The sequence below is a fragment of the Pseudonaja textilis genome, chromosome 2, assembly GCF_049901715.1.
Source record: "Pseudonaja textilis isolate UNSWEBS1 chromosome 2, rPseTex1.2, whole genome shotgun sequence".
Lineage (NCBI taxonomy): Eukaryota > Metazoa > Chordata > Lepidosauria > Squamata > Elapidae > Pseudonaja > Pseudonaja textilis.
In genome coordinates this window covers 238,981,843-239,001,565 of record NC_141991.1, presented here as the reverse complement: position 1 = coordinate 239,001,565, position 19,723 = coordinate 238,981,843, and the positions used below count along the sequence as shown (strand labels likewise).

Sequence of the window (19,723 nt, the reverse complement as noted above, 5' to 3'; positions counted from 1 at the left end):
CCATTCAAAAAGTACAGACTGTTTTAAATATCAAAACAAACATGAGAATATAGTATATGTTTGCTCAACAGCTGAATCTGCTTGCAAATATTCATTTTTTGATGTATTAAAAATCCAGAAAGTTCCAGGACCACTTTCCAAGTGCTCTTTCCTTCTCTTAGAGGTCACTTGGTGCCCACACGCAAAAAGCTTACAAGGTTTTTAGTTTCACTGAGTTATCCTTGTTGGTTTTGCAACTCATGAATAAATATTTTCCTTGCCAAGTAGCACTTGACTGGTTTGGTGTGTTTAACAATGCAGGATTTTATTTTTTTTGTTTTTGAGAGAGGAACAGGACTAACCTCTGGCTAAAGGCATTTGCAACGATTGTGCAATGAACAAATCAGTTCTTTTGACACACAGCTTGTGTCATGTTACTTCTGTTTGCAATTTTTGCAGCTTGCCTATACGCATTCAGCTCTCCAAAAGGTGCACTGCGAGCTCCAGATTCTCAGTTGTACCATTTTACAACCTTTCTTGTCATAGTTGTTAAGTGAATCACTGCAGTTGTTAAGTTAGTAACATGGTTGTTAAGTGAATCTGGCTTCCCTGTTGTCTGTGCTTGTCAAAAGGTCACAAAAGATGATCACATGACTTCAGGACACTGCAACTATCATGAATACAGTTGCCAAGTGTCCAAATTCTGATCGTATGACCATGCTGCCACAGTTGTAGGTGTGAAAAATGGTCATAAGTTACTTTTTCAGTGTTATAATTAATGAATGGTTGTAAGTCCAGGACTACCTGTGTGATTAATAGAGCCCATATTATTTCCCAAACCACTGGATACAGGTCTCCCTTCTGCAGGGGTGGACAATATTTTGCTTCTTTCTAAAGCTTAAGGGACCCCTTGCCACACTACATGGCATCTGCCAGACTGCATGTAAATTTTCTAAAACCTGGCTGAAATTCCATAACATTTCAGTGTTCATGCCCATTGTTCAGGGAAAATTGTTGCTAGTAAGCCAATCTTAAAGTGATTTTTAAAGTACTTGTTTTGCCTTTTGAGGGGGATAGGCAAAAATAAAACTTTTTAGAGATGGTTTGACACATTTTATACCTTGCATCAGTGATCCGTTTCGAAAGAGTTTGCCACCGGTTCGGTGGGTGTGGTTTGGTGGGCGCTCTTTGCACGCATGCGCACCAAACACACACTTTGCGCTTGCACATAGGCTTTCTGACTCACCTTCTGCAATCCTGCACTCTCTCTGTCGCTTCAGCAGCTGATGCGCGGCAATCTGCTGTGCCACGCAAAGTAGCTGCATTACATAAGCACGGAATAATGGTCAATATGGGAGCCCGGGCCGATGGGCCCAACTGCAGCGCATCGGAAAGAACTGGTTTGGTCTCAGCTGATCTTTGGTGCTACCAGTACACCAGAACTGGGCTGAACCGGTAGAATACCACCACTGTCCTGCATATTTTTTTTTAAAAAAGCAGGGGCTCTGATCTTGCAGAGTTGAGTTCCAAGAACTGCATATGTTGCGGGGGGTGGGGTGGGGGGGTGGGTTGGAGTCAGGTGGAAGATCAGGACATTTTTGGCAAGTCACAAGTTGCCTACTTCCAGTAACACTTTATTTGATAGAGGTGTCTCTGCAAACAATCAAAGTTGACATGCATATTCAGAGGGGTGGCAAAATTAGTTTTGTGCATTATGGGACCCTATCCCAAATACAGAAAGCCTATTAATCAATGAAGTTGGGGGAACAATACAATACTTAATTCTCTTGTGTTATTATCTGTAACTCTGCAGTTGTAAAGATTTAAAGATCTTGCCTTGGCCCAAAGGGAGGTTTCAGGGTAGTATATTTAAAAATGAGACATTCAATTCAAAAAGGCCATGTAAAGTCCAGTCCCAATACATTAAAATCAGCTAAGAAAGCCCAAATATAAAATGTCTAGATGAATTAAACTGCCAATGTAAGCAGAAGTTAATATTTCTGAAGGTACAAATATTGTGTTATTTCCTCTATATTTTAAAATAAAAAATGTTTGGGAAAAGGGACTCCTTGAGAGCTATGCATTTCTGAGCAACAAACCTTTCAACAACAATTATTGTTCAATGGACACCTGGGGCCTAGGTTTCCATTTTGGGAATCTTATCTTTAGAATACCAGATACATTCTGATCTGCTATAAAATACTCTTTTCATGTTTCTCAAGTCATAAATCTCATCTGTTTCAGCCTAGAGCTCTTGAATGCATTGCAATTCCATCTAGCACAGGTGACATATTCATAGATCAGGGGTGTCAAATACAGTTTCATTGAGGGCTCCATCAGGGTTGTGTTTAACCTTGTGGGGGCTGGTGTGGACGTGGTCACCTCAGCGTCACTTGTGTTGGGGGGCGCCTGTGGTGGCCCGAGCACTTTGCCAGTGAAAATGGGCTCCCGAGCTCCGTTTTTGGCTCCAGTGGCATCCTGCAACCATTTGCCAGACAAAACAGAGCTTGGGAGTGCTGCACGCAACCCTCCCAAACTCCATTTTCTGTGGCAGAGGCACTGCGGGCCAGTCCTTCGCTGTTTCCAGGGCAGTCCTGTCGGCCAGATCTAAGCACCCCATGGGCCGGATTTGGCCCCCGGGCCTTGAGCTTGATACCCCTGTCATAGATGAAACTGCCTAAGTGGACATACAGTATGTTCTTCGGTTACACACAGTACAGTTACTTATGACTTTCCCTTCTTACTTTCCCTTCTTACTTTCCCTTCTTTACTAGAATAGCTTTCCTATCTTGGCAATCTCAGCAACTGTTAGAATGCAGAGTATGTTGCCTTGCTGGGGAATTCTGGGAGCTAGTGCACTAGTATTTGTAGAAGGCATTAGATAGAGCAAAGGTGTGCTGGAAGTTTTGTTTAAATAAGAAAGGTTCATAATGATCATGTGATGCTATTGTGGGAAGATGCTATTGTGGGAGAAAAGCCTTGGCCATGCTAACTTGTAGCTGCAAATGATATACACTTAGCTGACAAGGAAGCAGCCAAGTTGGGTGTTGTACAGTACATTCTGCTTCAATTGAACAAGATAAGAAAAGGTTGACTCACTAGGCAACTAACTCTCTATAACGTGGCCTATAAAACCAATGAATACTTTACCAGGCATGCTATTAAATGCATTACACCTTGATGGGGATATAGAAAACCATTCTTTTAGAGGTTTCTTTATTTTACACAGACAATATATTCCTTTCTGCTTTGGAGAACAATGCCTAGGATTTGTAATCACAAAAGAAGATTGTGCATTTTTCTTTCTGGATTAAAAAAAATGGCTAGAGCAAAAGGTGAAAGATTATGTCATATTTATTCAGCTTTGCTATAAGTACGTTGAAAATGCACGTATAAAAGTAGATCCTTTTCTCCATTGTTGCACAGAAAAGTCAGTGCATATAATTTTCTTTACTATTTAATATAGTAGGTGAAATTGAACCATAGATTAGGGTATCATTTTTACCTAAACTTAACTGTATACTGCATTTAAGAAAATGAAACTGATGTTCATTAAATTTCAACCAAATGTAGCTGGAAATATACATATTTTCTTTACACCTCTTTTTTTTCTCCCAAATAGGTGCTGAAAGTGTGTAAGATTTGAATGGAAAAAACATGAAGAGCTTGAAAGCCAAGTTCAGGAAGAGTGATGTAAGTATTCAGTGGCTCAGTTTGGCTAACTCTCATCTGTTTTCACTTCCATTTTTTTGCTTCCAGGATGATACAAACGAAGGTTAATAAACTACAAGGGCAGGAGTGGCAAAGCTTGTAAAAGAAGGCTGGAAGGAGTAATAGGATGACAGATTGCTTAGTTTCTAGACAAATATTATGAATTGTTAGGATGAAATCATGTGTCATCTAGCCAACTTTAGTTGATCTCAAAACGTTTAGTTACAACAGGCTTAGTTAATTCTTGAACAGGAGACTTAGCTGACATGGAAGCAACCAAAGAAACACATAGCTGAGCAAGATTAGGAAGTCAAGAAAATGTCCTTGAAGAAAGCAGAAGTAAACCATTTCTAGATTGTTGCCCCACAAAAATCTGTATCCACCAAGAATTAAAGTTGATATGAAGGAGACCTTTATTGGAGAGTGCATAAGTTGCATTCATCTTGAGGTGTGAAAAAGATGTATTTGTTTTGGCTTGAATAGCTCAGCAAACTAGGACTTCCCTTTAAACTTACCCACTTCAGTAGTTAATCTGAAAAAAGCTGCTATTGCTCAACTGAACTTTGCTACCCCATTACACCAGGATATAGTCTTAACTATTGAGGACTGCATGTCTGGTGTATAATGCATCTGCGCTAGATTCAATGTGATGCCTTAACCAGGGAGAAAGTCTTCTCTTAAATCCCTGAAAAACTGCTTCATTTCAGAAGCCCACAATTGATTGGGTCTTCACATCTTGCTTACTCTTAACTCATGGTGTACAGATCATAATGGATGACTCTCGGTCCAATCTGAGAGTCCAATCCAATATGCAATAGCTTAGCTTAGTTTCTGAATTCATTTGCGTCAGGGCCACTCCCATTAGACTTCTCTGGCTTATCTTACATGAAGAGCAGGAGTTATAAATATAAAAGTTATACAGAAAAAACTACACTGGTAGAAGACCATGTTTCTGTTGGTCCAGTTTTTTCTTGTGTTTATACTTTTAAGAACAACTGGTAGGAATCAGTCATTCTTGTTGCAGAAGCTGATAATGTCCACGAGTGGCTTTCTTTCATATCTGGATGGTTTTGACAACTGCTGATGTTTCTACATGTCTTAAGACTATTGAAGAAGGCCTGGGCATGCTGATTCCTCTACACTACAGCAAGGGTCTCCAACCTTGGCAACTTTAAGACTTGTGGACTTCAACTCCCAGAATTCCTCAGCCAGCTTTGCTTTGCTGGCTGAGGAATTCTGGGAGTTGAAGTCCACAAGTCTTAAAGTTGCCAAGGTTGGAGCCCCCTGCTCTACATTGTACCTCAACACATTATCCCATTAATGCCTTGGTTTTAGCCGTCTGCCTAGGCTTGTCAGGAAGCAGCCATCCTCTTAGATCAAGCATTGATCAAAAGGAGGGTTGTGTTGAAATTTCACTTGATCATCAGACTCCTTTAGATAGCTATAACTGTAGTTAATTGGGTGGTCCTTTATAAAAGGAAACTGATGAGCCATATGTGCTGCTGGGGCTATGACAAAAGTTGCCTTCCAAATTGTTGCTATGCATCTCTAGCATTTCGTAACTGTTAAGGTTTTTTTTTTTTAATTTTGAGTAGGAGCAACACTTTTGCATTCATTCATGTGGACTCTCTCTGGATGACAGTTTTTTTATAGCTAAAGACAAAAGAGAATATCTTGGGTCTGCAGGAAGACTGTTTAGTGATAATACAGGCTGTTTTTTCCCTTGTGTCACAGATTGATGCTTCCTTGCAGATCTTTGGCATTCATCCCTGCCAAACATTATCTAGCTCTAAGAATCAGCCAAAGTTCTTCAAAAGGCTTTTTTTTTTGTTGGCTTATTAAAAAAGCAGTAATCCAGTGATTCCAGCTTGGGTGAAATGCTAGACAGCCGATGAATAGAGATCCCTATTGTTTGTTCTTCCTGCTAAGTAATGTTCATGGTAAAACCATGGAGCCGAGCACATTTGCTTCTTCAAAGTATCTCAGGCTGGTTGGGATGAGGTTCTGGCACCATTTTTTTTGTAAATAATTTTTGGGATGCTATTTTCTTGGTTGAAGGAAGAGTCAAAACTCACTGATTCTGTTAAATTAACATGATTGATTGTTTGCTTTCTTTGAAATGTCTGGAGAAGGCGGCTTTTAACAAACAAAAAGGGTATTTTCTGGTCTGTTCCCATGCCTGGTATTTGTAAAATTTTGCGGTTTCTAAATTAGAAGGGAAAGAAATAGGGAAATATATTAGTCTGAGCAATGTAGTCTGTTTTTTTTAAAAAAATAAGGCATTTTAATGTCCTATAAAAGTTACTCCCATAGTTATCTGTTGCTATTTTTCCAGCTTCTTTCTAATTCCTCTTCTTAGTTGATACTTTCCTGAAGTCCTTGGCATATAACCTTCTCCTTTTCATATTTGCTTGTAGTCTGGCCTAAACTGAAACATCTGCATATAGTTTCCAAGTTTATTCTTTCTTCCACTTTCCTCTCCCCCCCCCGCCCCAGTTTTTTCCCCCTTCAGATTGTAAATATTGTAAAAGAGTTCTTTCTCCTTATCTCCAACCCTAAAGAAAGTAGATAACATGTATTATAAAAACAAACAACATGAGCTTATGTCAGGGTAGTAACTTGGTACCCAGACACCAGGGTTCCCCCCCAAATCTCCAAATCTCAATGGATTCTTATTCCACCTCTACTTTCTTTAAACTAAATAAAATTAAACTAAAATGAAAAAAATGTGTTGAATACCAGCATGTTGCATGCTGGTTATCTGTAGCAACTTTATTTGCCCAAATGCCTCAGGATTCCTCAGAGCTTTCCCTGGGATAGAAGAAAGCATCTCGGACTATTTTCCCTCTGGTGAATAATGTATGGTCAATCTGGTAAGTGACCTTCTCCTTTGGGACTGGCCATGCTGTAATTGTATGTGGGAATGACCTTGGGAAACATTTCAGAAGTTCTCTCTTATCCGGAGGGTCTTGTCACCTTGCTGCTGTGGCTGCCACAATGCCATCTCTGCTCATTTAAAGGCTTCTTAATCTTCAAATTGCCTCCCCCAGAAATCTTCATGAATGCTAACTTTATTGTAAGGTTCCGTTAACACATTCTTGCAAGACTGAAAATATTTATCTCCTCCTTTCCTTTTGCTTTCCAAAAAACTAGGGAGAGCCCCTTCTTGAAAAGTTTTCCTTCTTTGGGTGGAGATATTTTTTTTATGTGGTTGTTGTCCAGCCTCTGGCCTCTTCTCTCTGTCTCCCAAAATCATTTCCTCATATATATCCACATGCTTCCTCAAACACATGCTTATAATGCCTCCCATTTTGCGAGTAGGCCCATCTCCATGACATCCGTTTGTGACTGTGCTCTCAACAGGCTAACAAAATTCCAAATCTACTGTCATTCATAAGTTTGCCTACTCTATGTAGAAACATCTTGCGGAAAAAACAATGCAATCTCATTCCTTGACATTTTCATTTAAAAGGAATCTTTGCAAATGAATGAAAATGTTATACTCATCGGTAAAGGCAAATCCAGTTGTGGCTTATCAGCAACCTTTTTGAGAAGGAACCTGTTGTTTGTTACATTTACCCCTTTGAGTGAAAGACTTAAATAAAATAAAGTCAGTGTTACAAATTTCTACATTTCTACATAAGATAATGCAGTGGCATTATCAGGACATATTATTCCAGACTTAAACTGTTTCAACTCCTTCCCTCAAAACAATGCTATAGAGCATTGCATACCAGAACAACTAGACACAAGGACAGTTTTTCCCTGAAAGCCATCACTCTGCTAAACAAATAATTCCCTCAACTCTGTTCAACTATTACAAAGTCTGCACTACTATAACTGTTAAATCTTGTCATCATTCCTTATCACCCACTTGTTCCCTCCCACTTATGACTATATGACTGTAACTTTGTCACTTGTATACTTACGATTTATATTGACTGTTTCCTAGTATGATTGATTCTTATTGTACCCTATGACTTATCATTAAGTGTTGTACCTTATGATTCCTGACTCCTGACGAATGTATCTTTTCTTTTATGTACATAAGAGTATTTACACCAAGACAAATTCCTTGTCCAATCATACATGGCCAATAAAGTATTCTATTCTATTCTATTCTATTCTATTCTATCTAGTTGAGTTCTTATTGTTTACTTGGATTGGCATGAAACAGCAGGATTAATTTCATTGAAAATCATTTGGACTTAATTGAGAGGAGTGGGAAAGGCTGAGCTCATATATTGCTTTTAAATCATAATAAAATTGACTTGTTTGGGATTAGTGTATTGTTGAATATATTAACTACAGCCTGTTGTGGTTAATTCAATAATGGTACTTAGGCAAATGATGACTTAGTGCTGCACAGGAACCCAATCAGATAGAAATTAGGAGTAGCAGATCAGGCAAAGAGTCCTATTTTAACCCTCTTCAGTGAGTACACAACAGTGCCCTCAACATATGTTAGGAGTATAATTTTCCAAATTCCAGGCTAACATAGAAGAAGCTTGGAATTGTGGCCTTAATTAATCTTAAGGCCAACAGCTTGGAGAATAATACCTTATCTAGCATTTTATTCCATTTATATCCAACCAGATGCTTCAGGTAACCAAACAACCACTCTATATCTATCTTCAATATGTCATACTGCCTCTTGCAGTAGAGTTAATGATATAGGTGCTGATAAGAAATAGGACAGAGAAGACAAAATTTATACTGATGAACATTTAGGCTGATTTTTCCTTGCACTCATTTGTTCACTCTTTAGTGGTATTAACTAAAAGAGCAAGATTGTGCTTTTGCATAAACATCCTGACATTGTTCCAAGGAATAGCCAGAGAAAGCTGTATATCTTTGAGGTTAAACACAGAGCTATCCATCCAAGCAGACTCTGAAGCTAGTCCAAACTCTGTTTTTTAAATACTTAAGACACTTTTGAACTTAGATAATAGTGACTAACTTATTATCATTGGCTTTTAAATTCTGAGATATATTGTAGACTTGGAATAATGCCCATAGCAAATATTTGAGCTTCTTTCAGCTACCTTTGAATGGAGGTAGTATTGCTTTAAGCATTGGTAAAAGATTTATATATTTCATTCACAATCTACTGTTTTGTCATAAACGTGTTGATTCAAATTCTGCTAAGTTCATTCTGGGTGATGAATTTATAGAAGCTTGGTTGCTTCGTCTTTGGGAGAATCCCAAGGGTTCAAATATTGTTTTAATAGATAATGACCTGTGAAATTTTCTTGTGTTCTAGTCATATTTCTATATAAAGGTTGTTTTTCTTCTGTTGGAGGATGTCATCTGTCTCTGCTAGACAAAATCACTCTTGAACGGAGGTAGTCAGACATATAAGTCTGGGGAGTGATAAAAATAGTTATAACTGTTAGGTCTTTTCTGGAGTTTCACAATTTTTCTAGCTCAGTGAGAGGTTGAGTCATCCACATGTGTGGTCTTTCTTATCCATTAAGTTGAGAATAAAAATAGAAGAGTTTTGCATTTGGAATTGAGCTACCATAATTGGTTGCTCTACAGCAGTGATAGTCACACTGTGATTTGAGACCACCACGCGGTCTGCTGCAGTTTCTCTACCTGCATCAGCTAAATGATCTGCTCATTTCTCCCTCCTACCCAAATGTATGATCTGGCTGGACAAAACCATTCAACAACTCAACTCCCCTCTTTGTCATATCTATCAGCTGGGCAGAAGAAAACCTACAATTGTTCAGGAAAATAGATCATGACACATACATTTGATTATACAGTGTGGGTGGGTTACTAAAATTCTGAAAACATTTATGAACAAATATCAGATGCTGTAAGCAACTTTGAGGCCACAAACTTTGCTAAGTTGTAATGGTATGCAGGAATGACCTTGGGATGCTGACCAAAGAGGCTGATTAAAGAATGGTCATATAAGAGACAGCATAGTTTGCAGCTGGATAATGTGTGAGGTAAGGGGCTCAAAAAGACCCTCTAATTTCTCGAACCTATATAGTCCACCTAGTAAAGCTGACATGTTCCCTACAAAGCGTCTCTGGATCTAGTCTTCTAAGATCATTCTGACATACCATTGTACAAGTTTAAAGTATATAATTTTACACAGGCAACACCAAAGGAAAACTGAGTAGGAAGTACAATTATGAATATTAAAAAATGGAATTCAGTTGAACAGGAGATCCAATTGCTTCTAGTCCCTTAGTATTCAAGAGATTTCTACTGATGAATGTTCTTGACCAACAAATTGTTTATTGTTGTGGCAAGGATTGTTATTTAAATGAGGAAGTGAACTTGTGCTCTGATGTGCAGAAGGGCAGAGCCAGAACTAATAGACCCAAACCATAGGGAAGTACATTCAAGATAGGTATTAGGAGGAATTTCATGATAGTAGAAGCTGCCAACCAGTGGAATAGCTTGCTTTAAGTACATTCTTCTTCATTGGAACTCATGAAGAGAGACTGGATAGCTATCCATCCAAGCTATTGTAGCAGATCCTGCAATGGATGGTATTGGGATTAGATGACTGCGAAGTAAATGATTCCGATCTTTTCCTGAAAAATATGAATATAAAGCTGGAAATTGGGCAAGAGCAAAGATTGTTAGGTTAATTGCATGGCTCTGCATTTTCTAAATATTAATAAATATGGTTGGAGAAAGACTATGAACTACTCTGTCTAATGAGCTACTCCAGTTGTACACTTCAAGGTCAAGTTAGAAATATACAATGCTGCTTTACCATATACTGATAGTATGTTAAATATTATGGGTGAACGTAGCCAGTTATATGGCACCTGTGTGGTTCAGAGAAAAATAGTCTTATCTTGCTCTATTGTGTGAGCAATGAGCAAGGTAGTCCTTGACATACAACCATTGATTTAATTACAGTTCAAAGTTATGACAACCTTGAAAAAAAATTACTTACAACCTCTACTCACATTTATGACTGTCACACCAACCTCTTGGTCATGTGATCTAATTCAAATGCTTGACAACTGGCTTGCATTTACAACTGGTTAAGGCATCTGCAGTCACGTGATTACTGTTTGCTACATTTTTTGCTGATTTCCAAAACATGCACATCGGGAAAGATTTGCTTAGCAACCACCATAATTGTTGCAAAATCAGGTTCAACTTAACAACTGTAGTGACTTACAATGGAAGTTCCCATTCCAGTTGTGATTATAAATAGAGGACAAGCAAAAGATACTTATATGTTGAATCCAGCTGTAGAGGTTATTTTTGTTTTACACATCATTCTCATATCCCTTTGAAGTAAGTACTACATTTGGATGGCCAAATGTAATCACAGAGCCTATTTTGTTCTACAGGAAACTTTCAGAAAAATAGCAGAGAAAAAAGCCATGCTCAGGCCAAGAACATGGAAATCTGTTTCTAGTATGTAATTTTCAATGAGCAGTCTTAACTGAAGAGTAGGAGAGAGAAAAAAGAAGAAAAATGTTCTTTGTTTAATAGGAGAAACAAATCTCCCCTCCCACCCCCGCTTGATTTGAGAGCAAGAGTCTGAAGGACAGCTGGCTCTGATCTTATCGACACCTCTTATAAAAGACTTCCTTTTAATCCATCCAGAATAAATTTCTTGGTTTTTATTTACTGAAGATTGGAGTTGATTTATTAAAACAGCTCCTGGCCTTAAAAGATTCCAATGTTGTGGAGGCGAAATAAATCTGTAGTCCCCCAATCTGGTATAGAAAGGAAGTTGATTATGCTTGAGAAATACAACTTTCTGGTGGTGGAAGGAAAATGAGAGGATATAAGGAAAACAAGTCATTTTTCAAGTGAATCAAATTAGATAGTAAAAAACTTTCATTGAAACATGTTGTGTAGAGTTTTCAGCTCAGTTGCCCTGAGCATAAGTCACATTTTAAAGTACAAAGATTCCCCCCAAATTGGGATTGTTATTATTTTTGAGAATCTTCTGAATGTTATCACTGCTGTATCATATTACCATAGAACATGCTATAATACTTTATGAGTGGTGGATACATGGAGTATGGGAATTCCAGTTGGAATCATGTGGAATAGTTCAGGGATAACAAACCAATCCCTCCTGTCAAAACTATTAGAAAACTCAACCTGGGAAGTAGGTTCCCTTAATGGCTCTTAAGAGCTAGTTACTCAAAAGCTGGAGACAGACAGCTCATCTTACAGTCATTGCTTGCGAATCTGAGTCTCCTTACCCTTTATTTTTCTACTATAAACTTGACCTGAATGATCTAATTGTCTTAGAAGTGGGGGCAGGAGACCTGGTGGCCTCTGAAGATCCAATTAAGTGATTAGTCTGACCCAGAAGTCTGCAGATAGGTAAATATATATGATACTAAAGGAAATACATTAATAGTAAGCAAATTCCATACCATCATATTGATGTAGGTCAGGGGTATCAAACTTGCAGCCCACGGGCCGGATGCATCATGTGCTGGCCCCACCCTGCCCAGTTTAGCAAAAGGGAAAAAATCCCAATACATTACATGACAATGCCGTGATGCCACGAATTTGACACCCCTGGTGTAGGTGAATTGATGCAAAATACTATAGCCATCATAGTTGTGTTTGGATCTTTTAAGCATTCAAAGAAAGCCTTTCCCTCAGAAAATAACTAGCAATTCATACTGTCCTTTTTGCTGTGCTTTGTAATGTTGGATTAGAATGATCGTGGTTAATACTGTAGTTTGGAAGCAACTCATTTTGCACATAGCTTCATATATGTGATGGTTAGGCGAGATAGAGAAAAACAAATGAAACCAAGAGTGGAAAATACTGATGGGGATATGGCTAATCTTTTATTATTTATTTATATTTCACATTTCTGAACTACCTGCCACCCTTGGAGAGGGAGTCTGGGCAATGACATTACCTTTCTGGTCACATCAGTGTCTTCTGATGTCTCTCAAGTGGGACAGCGGCCAGGTTGGTAGAAGAGGCATATGAAATGGGGCTGCTATTAAAATTTCAGGCCTCCTGGATCTGCTCTGTGATATCTCACTTCAAAGGTATCTGAGCAGAAGCAGGAACCATTGCTTCCATGAACTTGATGAAAGCAGCATCAGGATGCAAGGTCCTCCTGTTTTATACATGAATTCCACAGCGTGGCTCACGTACAAAAGGTTGCATTGGGGCAGCCTTGCATTCATCATTTCTCTCTTCGAGGCTGCTACTGCAGCATCTAAGCAGTGTTATAAAAACTCCTCCGGAAACAAGTTAAAAGCCAGTACTATTGTAACTTGGTGTATGAATTTGCAAAAGGACCATAATTCCTTTCTAAAAATACAGTGGAATTCATATAAATATGTAGCTTTCTGTTGCTATTAGAGGCAAAGGCTTGCGACATGGGATCAACCAAAAAATACTGCTTGGATTCAGGCCTTAAACTAGAAACCTAAATGCTCAAAGCAGAGTTAGCCCAAAGCATTTTGCTTCCCGATCTAGAAGATAAAGATGCCATCTCTTTTTCTTCTGCATATTAGCACTTAAAATTTATATCTAACTGGTTTTGCCAATTTAATTTTACGAAGGCATGATTTGAGTCCAAAAGATAGATAGGAAATTGAACAATTCCCAACTTCTTCATGTAGTTCAGGAATGTCAAACTTGATTTCATTGAGAACCGTATCAGGGTTGCATTTCGGGGGGCGGGGGGGGGCCATGATGGGCATGACACAGGATTTGTGTCGGGGGCACCTGTGATGGCCAAGTGCTAAGGCAGAACTTTCCTAAGACCCTCCCTCACTTTTATTATAATCTTCCTTCCTTCCTTCTCTTCTTTTTCCTTCCCTCTTCATTCTCCCTTCTTTTCCCTTCCCCTCTTTCCTTCCTTGCTCTCTTCCCATCTTTTCTTTGTCTTCTTTGTCTTTCCTCTTTCCCTTTCTCCTTTCCTGTCCCTTCTTGCATGCTCAAATGCAAAAGGGAAAACATTTATCTTTTTGGTTTGTTTTTAGTTTGTTTTGATAGCCCTCTGCCAGAGAAAATGGAGCCTGGGAGGGGCTGCACATGGCTCCCACGCCCATTTTCTGCCGCAACAGCCTCCTGCAGCCTTCTGCCAGCGAAAACTGAGCTCATAGGGGTGGGGGCTTGAGTCCAGTTGCCTCTTGAAAAAGCACCTTTGGGGCAACCATGACCTGGACGACTGAAAATCTCTACAGACTTTTAGCTTTACAATTTGGGATGAACACCCTTTGAATGGTGTGGGAGTGTGATGACCCGGGGTGTGGCACAAAAGCAACAAAGGCACAAAAATAGGTAAAGTCCCTTTAATACCTCCAACTTGGCCCCCAATGTTCAGTTATCCACAGCTGGAGATCAAACTCTTCCAAAACAGTCTACAAAGGAAAGAAATGCAGTCCCAAACCAAAGTACAGATAAATTCAAAATTAAAAAACAACACAAACCACAGTAATTAAAGTAATTAATACAGCAGGCCAGGATAATAAATTGCAGACTTCCAAAAGATTATGTGGCACACACAGTTGGGAGGATGCCAAAACCCAGATAAGCCTCGATAAAGATAATGCACACTTTGCTTCCAGCAAGGTGCTGTATGCAAATGCCCTTCTTATATCCTGTTCTCCCAGCTGCAACTAATGAAAGGGATCAGGGCCTTTTTCTCTCCCATAAGCCATGTTGCTCCCTTCTCTGTTCCTCCCTGCATGCCCTAGGACGACGAGGGGGTGGCTCTGGGTCTTCCTCTGAATGCCCAGCCAGACTGTGCCCTTCCCCAGTTTCTTCCACAGCCACCGGAGCCATACTCCCACTTCCTGTCAGCTGCTCAATCTCCCCCTCAGAATCAGACTCCAACGAGGGCATGACAGGGAGTAGGAATGGATTTCCAGAGGAAAAAATTGAAGACTACAGCAACCAGGAGCACCACTCAGGGAACCCTGAAGACAAAGTCATTCAAGTGCTTCAACTACTCTAAAAGGATGCAAATAACTAGCTGTGTGCAAGGAATATAAATCCTTCCATTCCCTACTATCCTGTCATAGCTGAAGAAGCTTCTGGGATGAGAAGCGAAACGTCTTCAAAGAAAAAACAAAGTCCAGTTGCCCCCTGAAAAAGCATCTTTGGGACAACCATGACCTGCATGACTGAGAATCTCTACAGACCTTTAATCACAATTGAGTCCAAAATTTCTGCTTCTTGCACAATTGTTAAGGGAATCAGGCTTCTCCTTTGACTTAGTCAGAAAGTCGCAAAAGGTGATCATATGACCCTGGGACACTGCAATCATCATAAATATGAGTCAGTTGCCAAGCATCCAAATTTTGACCATGGGATGCTACAACGGTCGTAAGCGTGAAAAAGGGTAACCAGTCACTTTTTTCAGTGCCGTTGTAACTTTGAATGGTCACTAAAGGAACTATTATAAGACGAGGAATACCTGTATTAGGCCAACAGTTGGTATCATTAGCAGTTGAGATTGATGAAATACTGTAGTTTTCACTTCTAAATCAAATGATAGCAGCATAAAGTCCAAGGAGAATATCTATTGAAGCCTTATTATCTTTGTCTACAGCTATGTGCTGACTCATCCACAAGTCTATTACTTAGAGATAAAGCAGTCTGAACACAGCTCACAGATGTGAAATATTGTCGGTCTTTGTCTAAAAATATGCTGCATATCAGCAGCACATTTTACAATATGCTTTTCCCTGGTGGTGCAAACTGTAGGAGTTGGTGGTATCAATTAGTAAGTGCTGTAAGCAGTTACTAGAAAGAAGCAGCCAAGATTTGAAATGGGTTTTAGATTAGAAATTTACAAATCTTTTTTTCAATGGGAATCCAGAAATGAGACAATAGACATGAGATCTCTTGAAAGAATCTAGTTGGGAGTATCAGTGTTTTAGTTCTGACACTTAAACAGTGTTTCTTAACATTGGCAAGTTTAAGCTGCATGGACTTCAAGTCCCATAATTCTCCATGTGGGCCAGAGAATTCTAGGCATTGAAATCCACCCATTTTAAAGCTGCCAAGGTTGAGGAAAAAAATAATTGAGAGGATAATGTTTGGATCCTGCAGAGTCATTTCAGCAACCTGATGTGATGGGCCAAGGAATTGCTGTGACACGCTTATTTCATATCCCTGCAACCTGTTTGTTTTATGAATAGCAGCAATGTACTTTGCTACTATTTTGAATAGTTCATGCTACTAATTAGAAATAAATATGTTCTGTCCCTAACATTTTCCCTGTAAGAAACTGAATCACTTTTAGATAGTTAGGGTTTTTTTTTTCCACTTAACCTACTTCCTCTCTGTGCTAAGCCTATGTTTTTCCTTCCTTTTTCTTAACTAAGTGAATCAGCCAACATAAAAGGAATGCATTGCCGCTTGCTGATAGGCTAAAGGGGTGTGGAGTTGGGATGCAGTGTTCAGGTTCCTGTGGGAGTGAACGCTGAACCAGTCATGCTTTGGTCTTGGAATATGTACATTCACTTGCCCTAATTATACTTGGACTGATTGGCAGAAAATTACGTACAAATGTCAGATTGGAGTGCATCTGCGGGACAGATTTTTTTTTTAAAAAAAACAACATTACATGTATTCCCTTCAGTTTTAATTTCCTCTGAAGTGGCCCATTAGCCTTCATTGTTGAGTGTTGAGTATTTTGCAACTAGGCTTGTCAAGAAGTCATTGCAGCTGAGTTTGTGGTACTATTTACATGTGACAAGTTGCATGGTGACAAATTTCTGGCAGTTTATAGCTGTGAAACACTAGTTGCAATGTGATTCTTTTTTCCTTCTTAAAAACAGCACAATCAGAAAGCATATTTCTTTAGTTTCTAGTTTAGTCACAGTTTTAAAACACAGCTTGTGTATAGATATCTGGATTGCTAAGTTATTTAAAGTTGTGCCTTTAAATAGAAACCTACATAGTTTCTTCACTACTAGAATTCTCGGGTATGATAGGTAGCATTGAACAAGCTTGTGATTATTCTTGAACAGACTCTTTGTTTGGGTTTAGCTCCAAGGTTCAGCATTAGGATAGGCCACATGTTTGCTTTTTAAATTTTCTCTTCCTAAAGTTCATGCAGATGGCAGAAGCCCAGAAGCTGAGAAGTAAAGTGGTAAGAGATTCCAAAATAACCATCATTGAAAGAAAAGTTGAAGACATGGTTATTAAGTTAATAGTTTCTTAGCATGCAAAAATCATAAAGATGGTTTAGTATCAAGGCACTATTTTTTTACACAAACTAATTCCCTCTATATATTTTGTATTAAACAATTAGTACAGGTAACTCTCACTTTAACAACAGCAGTGGGGACTAGAAGCTCCATCACTAAGCAACACAGTTTTGAAGTGAAACATCATATGACTATGCTTGACTTACATCAATTCCAGCTGTTAAGTGAATCACTACAGATTGTTTAGTAGTGCAGTGTCATGTGACTGCAACTTGTGGCTTCCTGCCAAGCTTCCCCATTGACTAATTGACTTTGAAGTTTGCAAATGGCAATCATTTGACTACGGAACACTGCAACCATTGTAAATGCACACTGGTAGCCAATGACATGAATTACAGTCTTCTGGCCAGAGGATGCTGTCATAAATCCCAGGACTAGACATAAATCTCCTTTTTTCAGCACCCTCATAACTTCAGTTGTTGAACAAGTGAGGACTACCCTGTAATATGAATTCAAAGAAATTCTAAATAAGACCATTTTTCTGTTCTATATTACCATTTTTTTCCATTTACCTTGTTTCAACAAAGAAGAAACCATTCATAAACCTGCTTTTCAAAAAGGGATAAGGGGCTATTTACCAGTAGAATTAAAAAAGATTTGCAGAATTATATGATAGCTTCACTTTAATGTTCAGTTACTTCTTTCCATTTCCACGTATGTCTTTACTAATCTGTTCATACCAAGGGAGAGCAGCAATGCTTCAGATGTTGTAGTTTGATGCCCAAATATCTAAGCAGGAGGTTTCTATTTCAGCTTCCTGAGTCAGTATTTAATAGGTAAAATTCTTGACTCACCTGGGTCATACGTAGTAAAAAGATGGGACTGAGCTGTTGATTCATACAGTCTCGGAAATAGCTTTGTAAGTCCCTTTCCTTTCAAAAGCAGTTTGCCATAAGACTTGGAGGGCGATTTAAGGAAAATAGAGCCCTTAGCTTATTCTTAGTTCCTGGTTCAGAGCTCTAACTTCAAATGCTGCAATGACTGAGCCTTCCCTCTGTAATTATTCTCCAGTTTATTTGGACCACTGTTGTAATGACAAGGCAGTTGAGTTTGATCATGAACAACTGAATCATGATGATCTTTATTGGAGTCTAGTCTTGCATTTATACACATTTTTAATTATCCTCCATCATTGGTTAACTTTGGTTACTGCTTAACTTTCGTTACTGTTTAGCATAGTAATTAACACAATTAATTATCTCTAGTTAAAGTCTAACATATGTTTACTTCCTCTCTCTAATCCTCCTTTAGATTAGTGACTTTGTTTGCCTGAGTTGTATTTGCTTAGAAACATTCTTTATCTCAGGTTTGCCATCCGAGATTGGAACTTTCCTGCAATTACAACTCTACAGACCACACAGTTTCAATCAATATAGTCATTAGACCTGTTTCCCAAATTTAGTCCAATATATCTGGAAGCAACTGGTTGAGGAAAGGCTGGACTAGATGGGTAGGGGTTTGTTTTGGTTGAATAAAGTTTATTCCAAAGGAGAGATTAACACTAAACTTCCTCATATTTTTGTCATACAGCTCCATTCTAAGTGGATCTTGGTTTGAAGGACAATGCCAGAAGAAATAGCTTTAAGTAATTTCAAATCTTAGTCATCACTCCTGATTGATCTTCCATTCTTTTCTTGGGTACAATTCCATCTCCCCAAATTTTTCCTTCCAGGTGTATTTTAACAGACACTTTTAACATCTTCTGTTGCAAGGGTCTTCAAACCTGGCAAGTTTAAGACTTGTGGACTTCAACTCCCAGAATTCCTGAGCTAACATGACTGGAGAAGGAATTCTGGGAGTTGAAGTCCACAAGTCTTAAAGTTGTCAAGTTTCCCTTTCTATTGGGCTGGGGGTGCTGAAAATTGTAATCCAAAACGTCTGGAGAACTGTAAATTGGAGAGACTGGGGATATTCATTCCAGTTATGCTACTCATTTTGTCTGTCTCCTTTGTGTACTACTTCCTTTTTAAAAATACCTTGCTACCATCTACAGTATCTCTGGTTTTCAAACCTGGCAACTTTAGGATATGGGAACTTCCAGAATTGCCCAGCTAGCATGATCTATCCCAAGAACATTTCTTAGAGATCTCATGGAAATAATTGTTCTGAATGCAATCATAAGAGGGATGGAATTGAAGGCCTAGATAGCAATTGCTGCCATTGTGGACACAAGTAATCACAACATACCAGTTTAGCCTCTTGGTAAGAATATTTCTTGATCATACCTTTCAGCCCCCTGTGGCTTTAACTTGTCTGTCCTTTTTTTTTTACTCAGGCTGGAGACATTTCTGAACAAAACATCATTTTGCAGTCACTGGTAGCCATACATACACACAAATGTTTCAGCTTTTTTTTTTAAAAAAAAAAGTTAGGTTGGGCTGGAAATTTTGGCATTTGTCTCCTCCCCCCCCCCTTTATTTTTATTTTTTGTAACACAGGAATGGGGCGTTGGTTCTTACCTGATACGCTTCTTTTCGTAGAGCTGTTGAGAGTGTCCAGGTTGGGAGGAGCTCCAGTCTCGGCTCTTCCAGGCTGAGCTTGAAAATTGAGGAACGCCCCCTCACCGTCACGTGGTCCTCGGGCACTCCCCAGGTTTTTGCACAGACGAGAAGGAAAGTCCTGTTCTCATCACACTCAGGAAAAAAATATATTAGATTGCTCGGTCGAACAGCCAGGTTTCCCACCAGACGGCCTACGGGTGGGGCTGGACACTCTCAACAGCTCTACGAAAAGAAGCGTATCAGGTAAGAACCAACGCCCCTTTTCCATAGAGCTGTCTCGAGTGTCCAGGTTGGGACATACCAAAGCTTGGCTAGTCCTGCGGGTGGGGC

At 39.1% G+C, this 19,723-nt stretch overlaps 1 protein-coding gene across 3 annotated transcripts in view; it reads left to right on the top strand.

The window, feature by feature from the left end:
- Positions 1-19,723, top strand: part of RAI14 (retinoic acid induced 14) — a 114,053-nt gene that overhangs the window by 15,828 nt on the left and 78,502 nt on the right. For all 3 annotated transcript variants that reach the window (XM_087927401.1, XM_026715630.2, XM_087927400.1), the window contains exon 2: positions 3,602-3,672. In XM_087927401.1, the coding sequence (XP_087783527.1) occupies positions 3,637-3,672 (36 nt within the window). In that variant the 5' untranslated portion in view covers positions 3,602-3,636. The remainder of the gene's footprint in view (positions 1-3,601; positions 3,673-19,723) is intronic.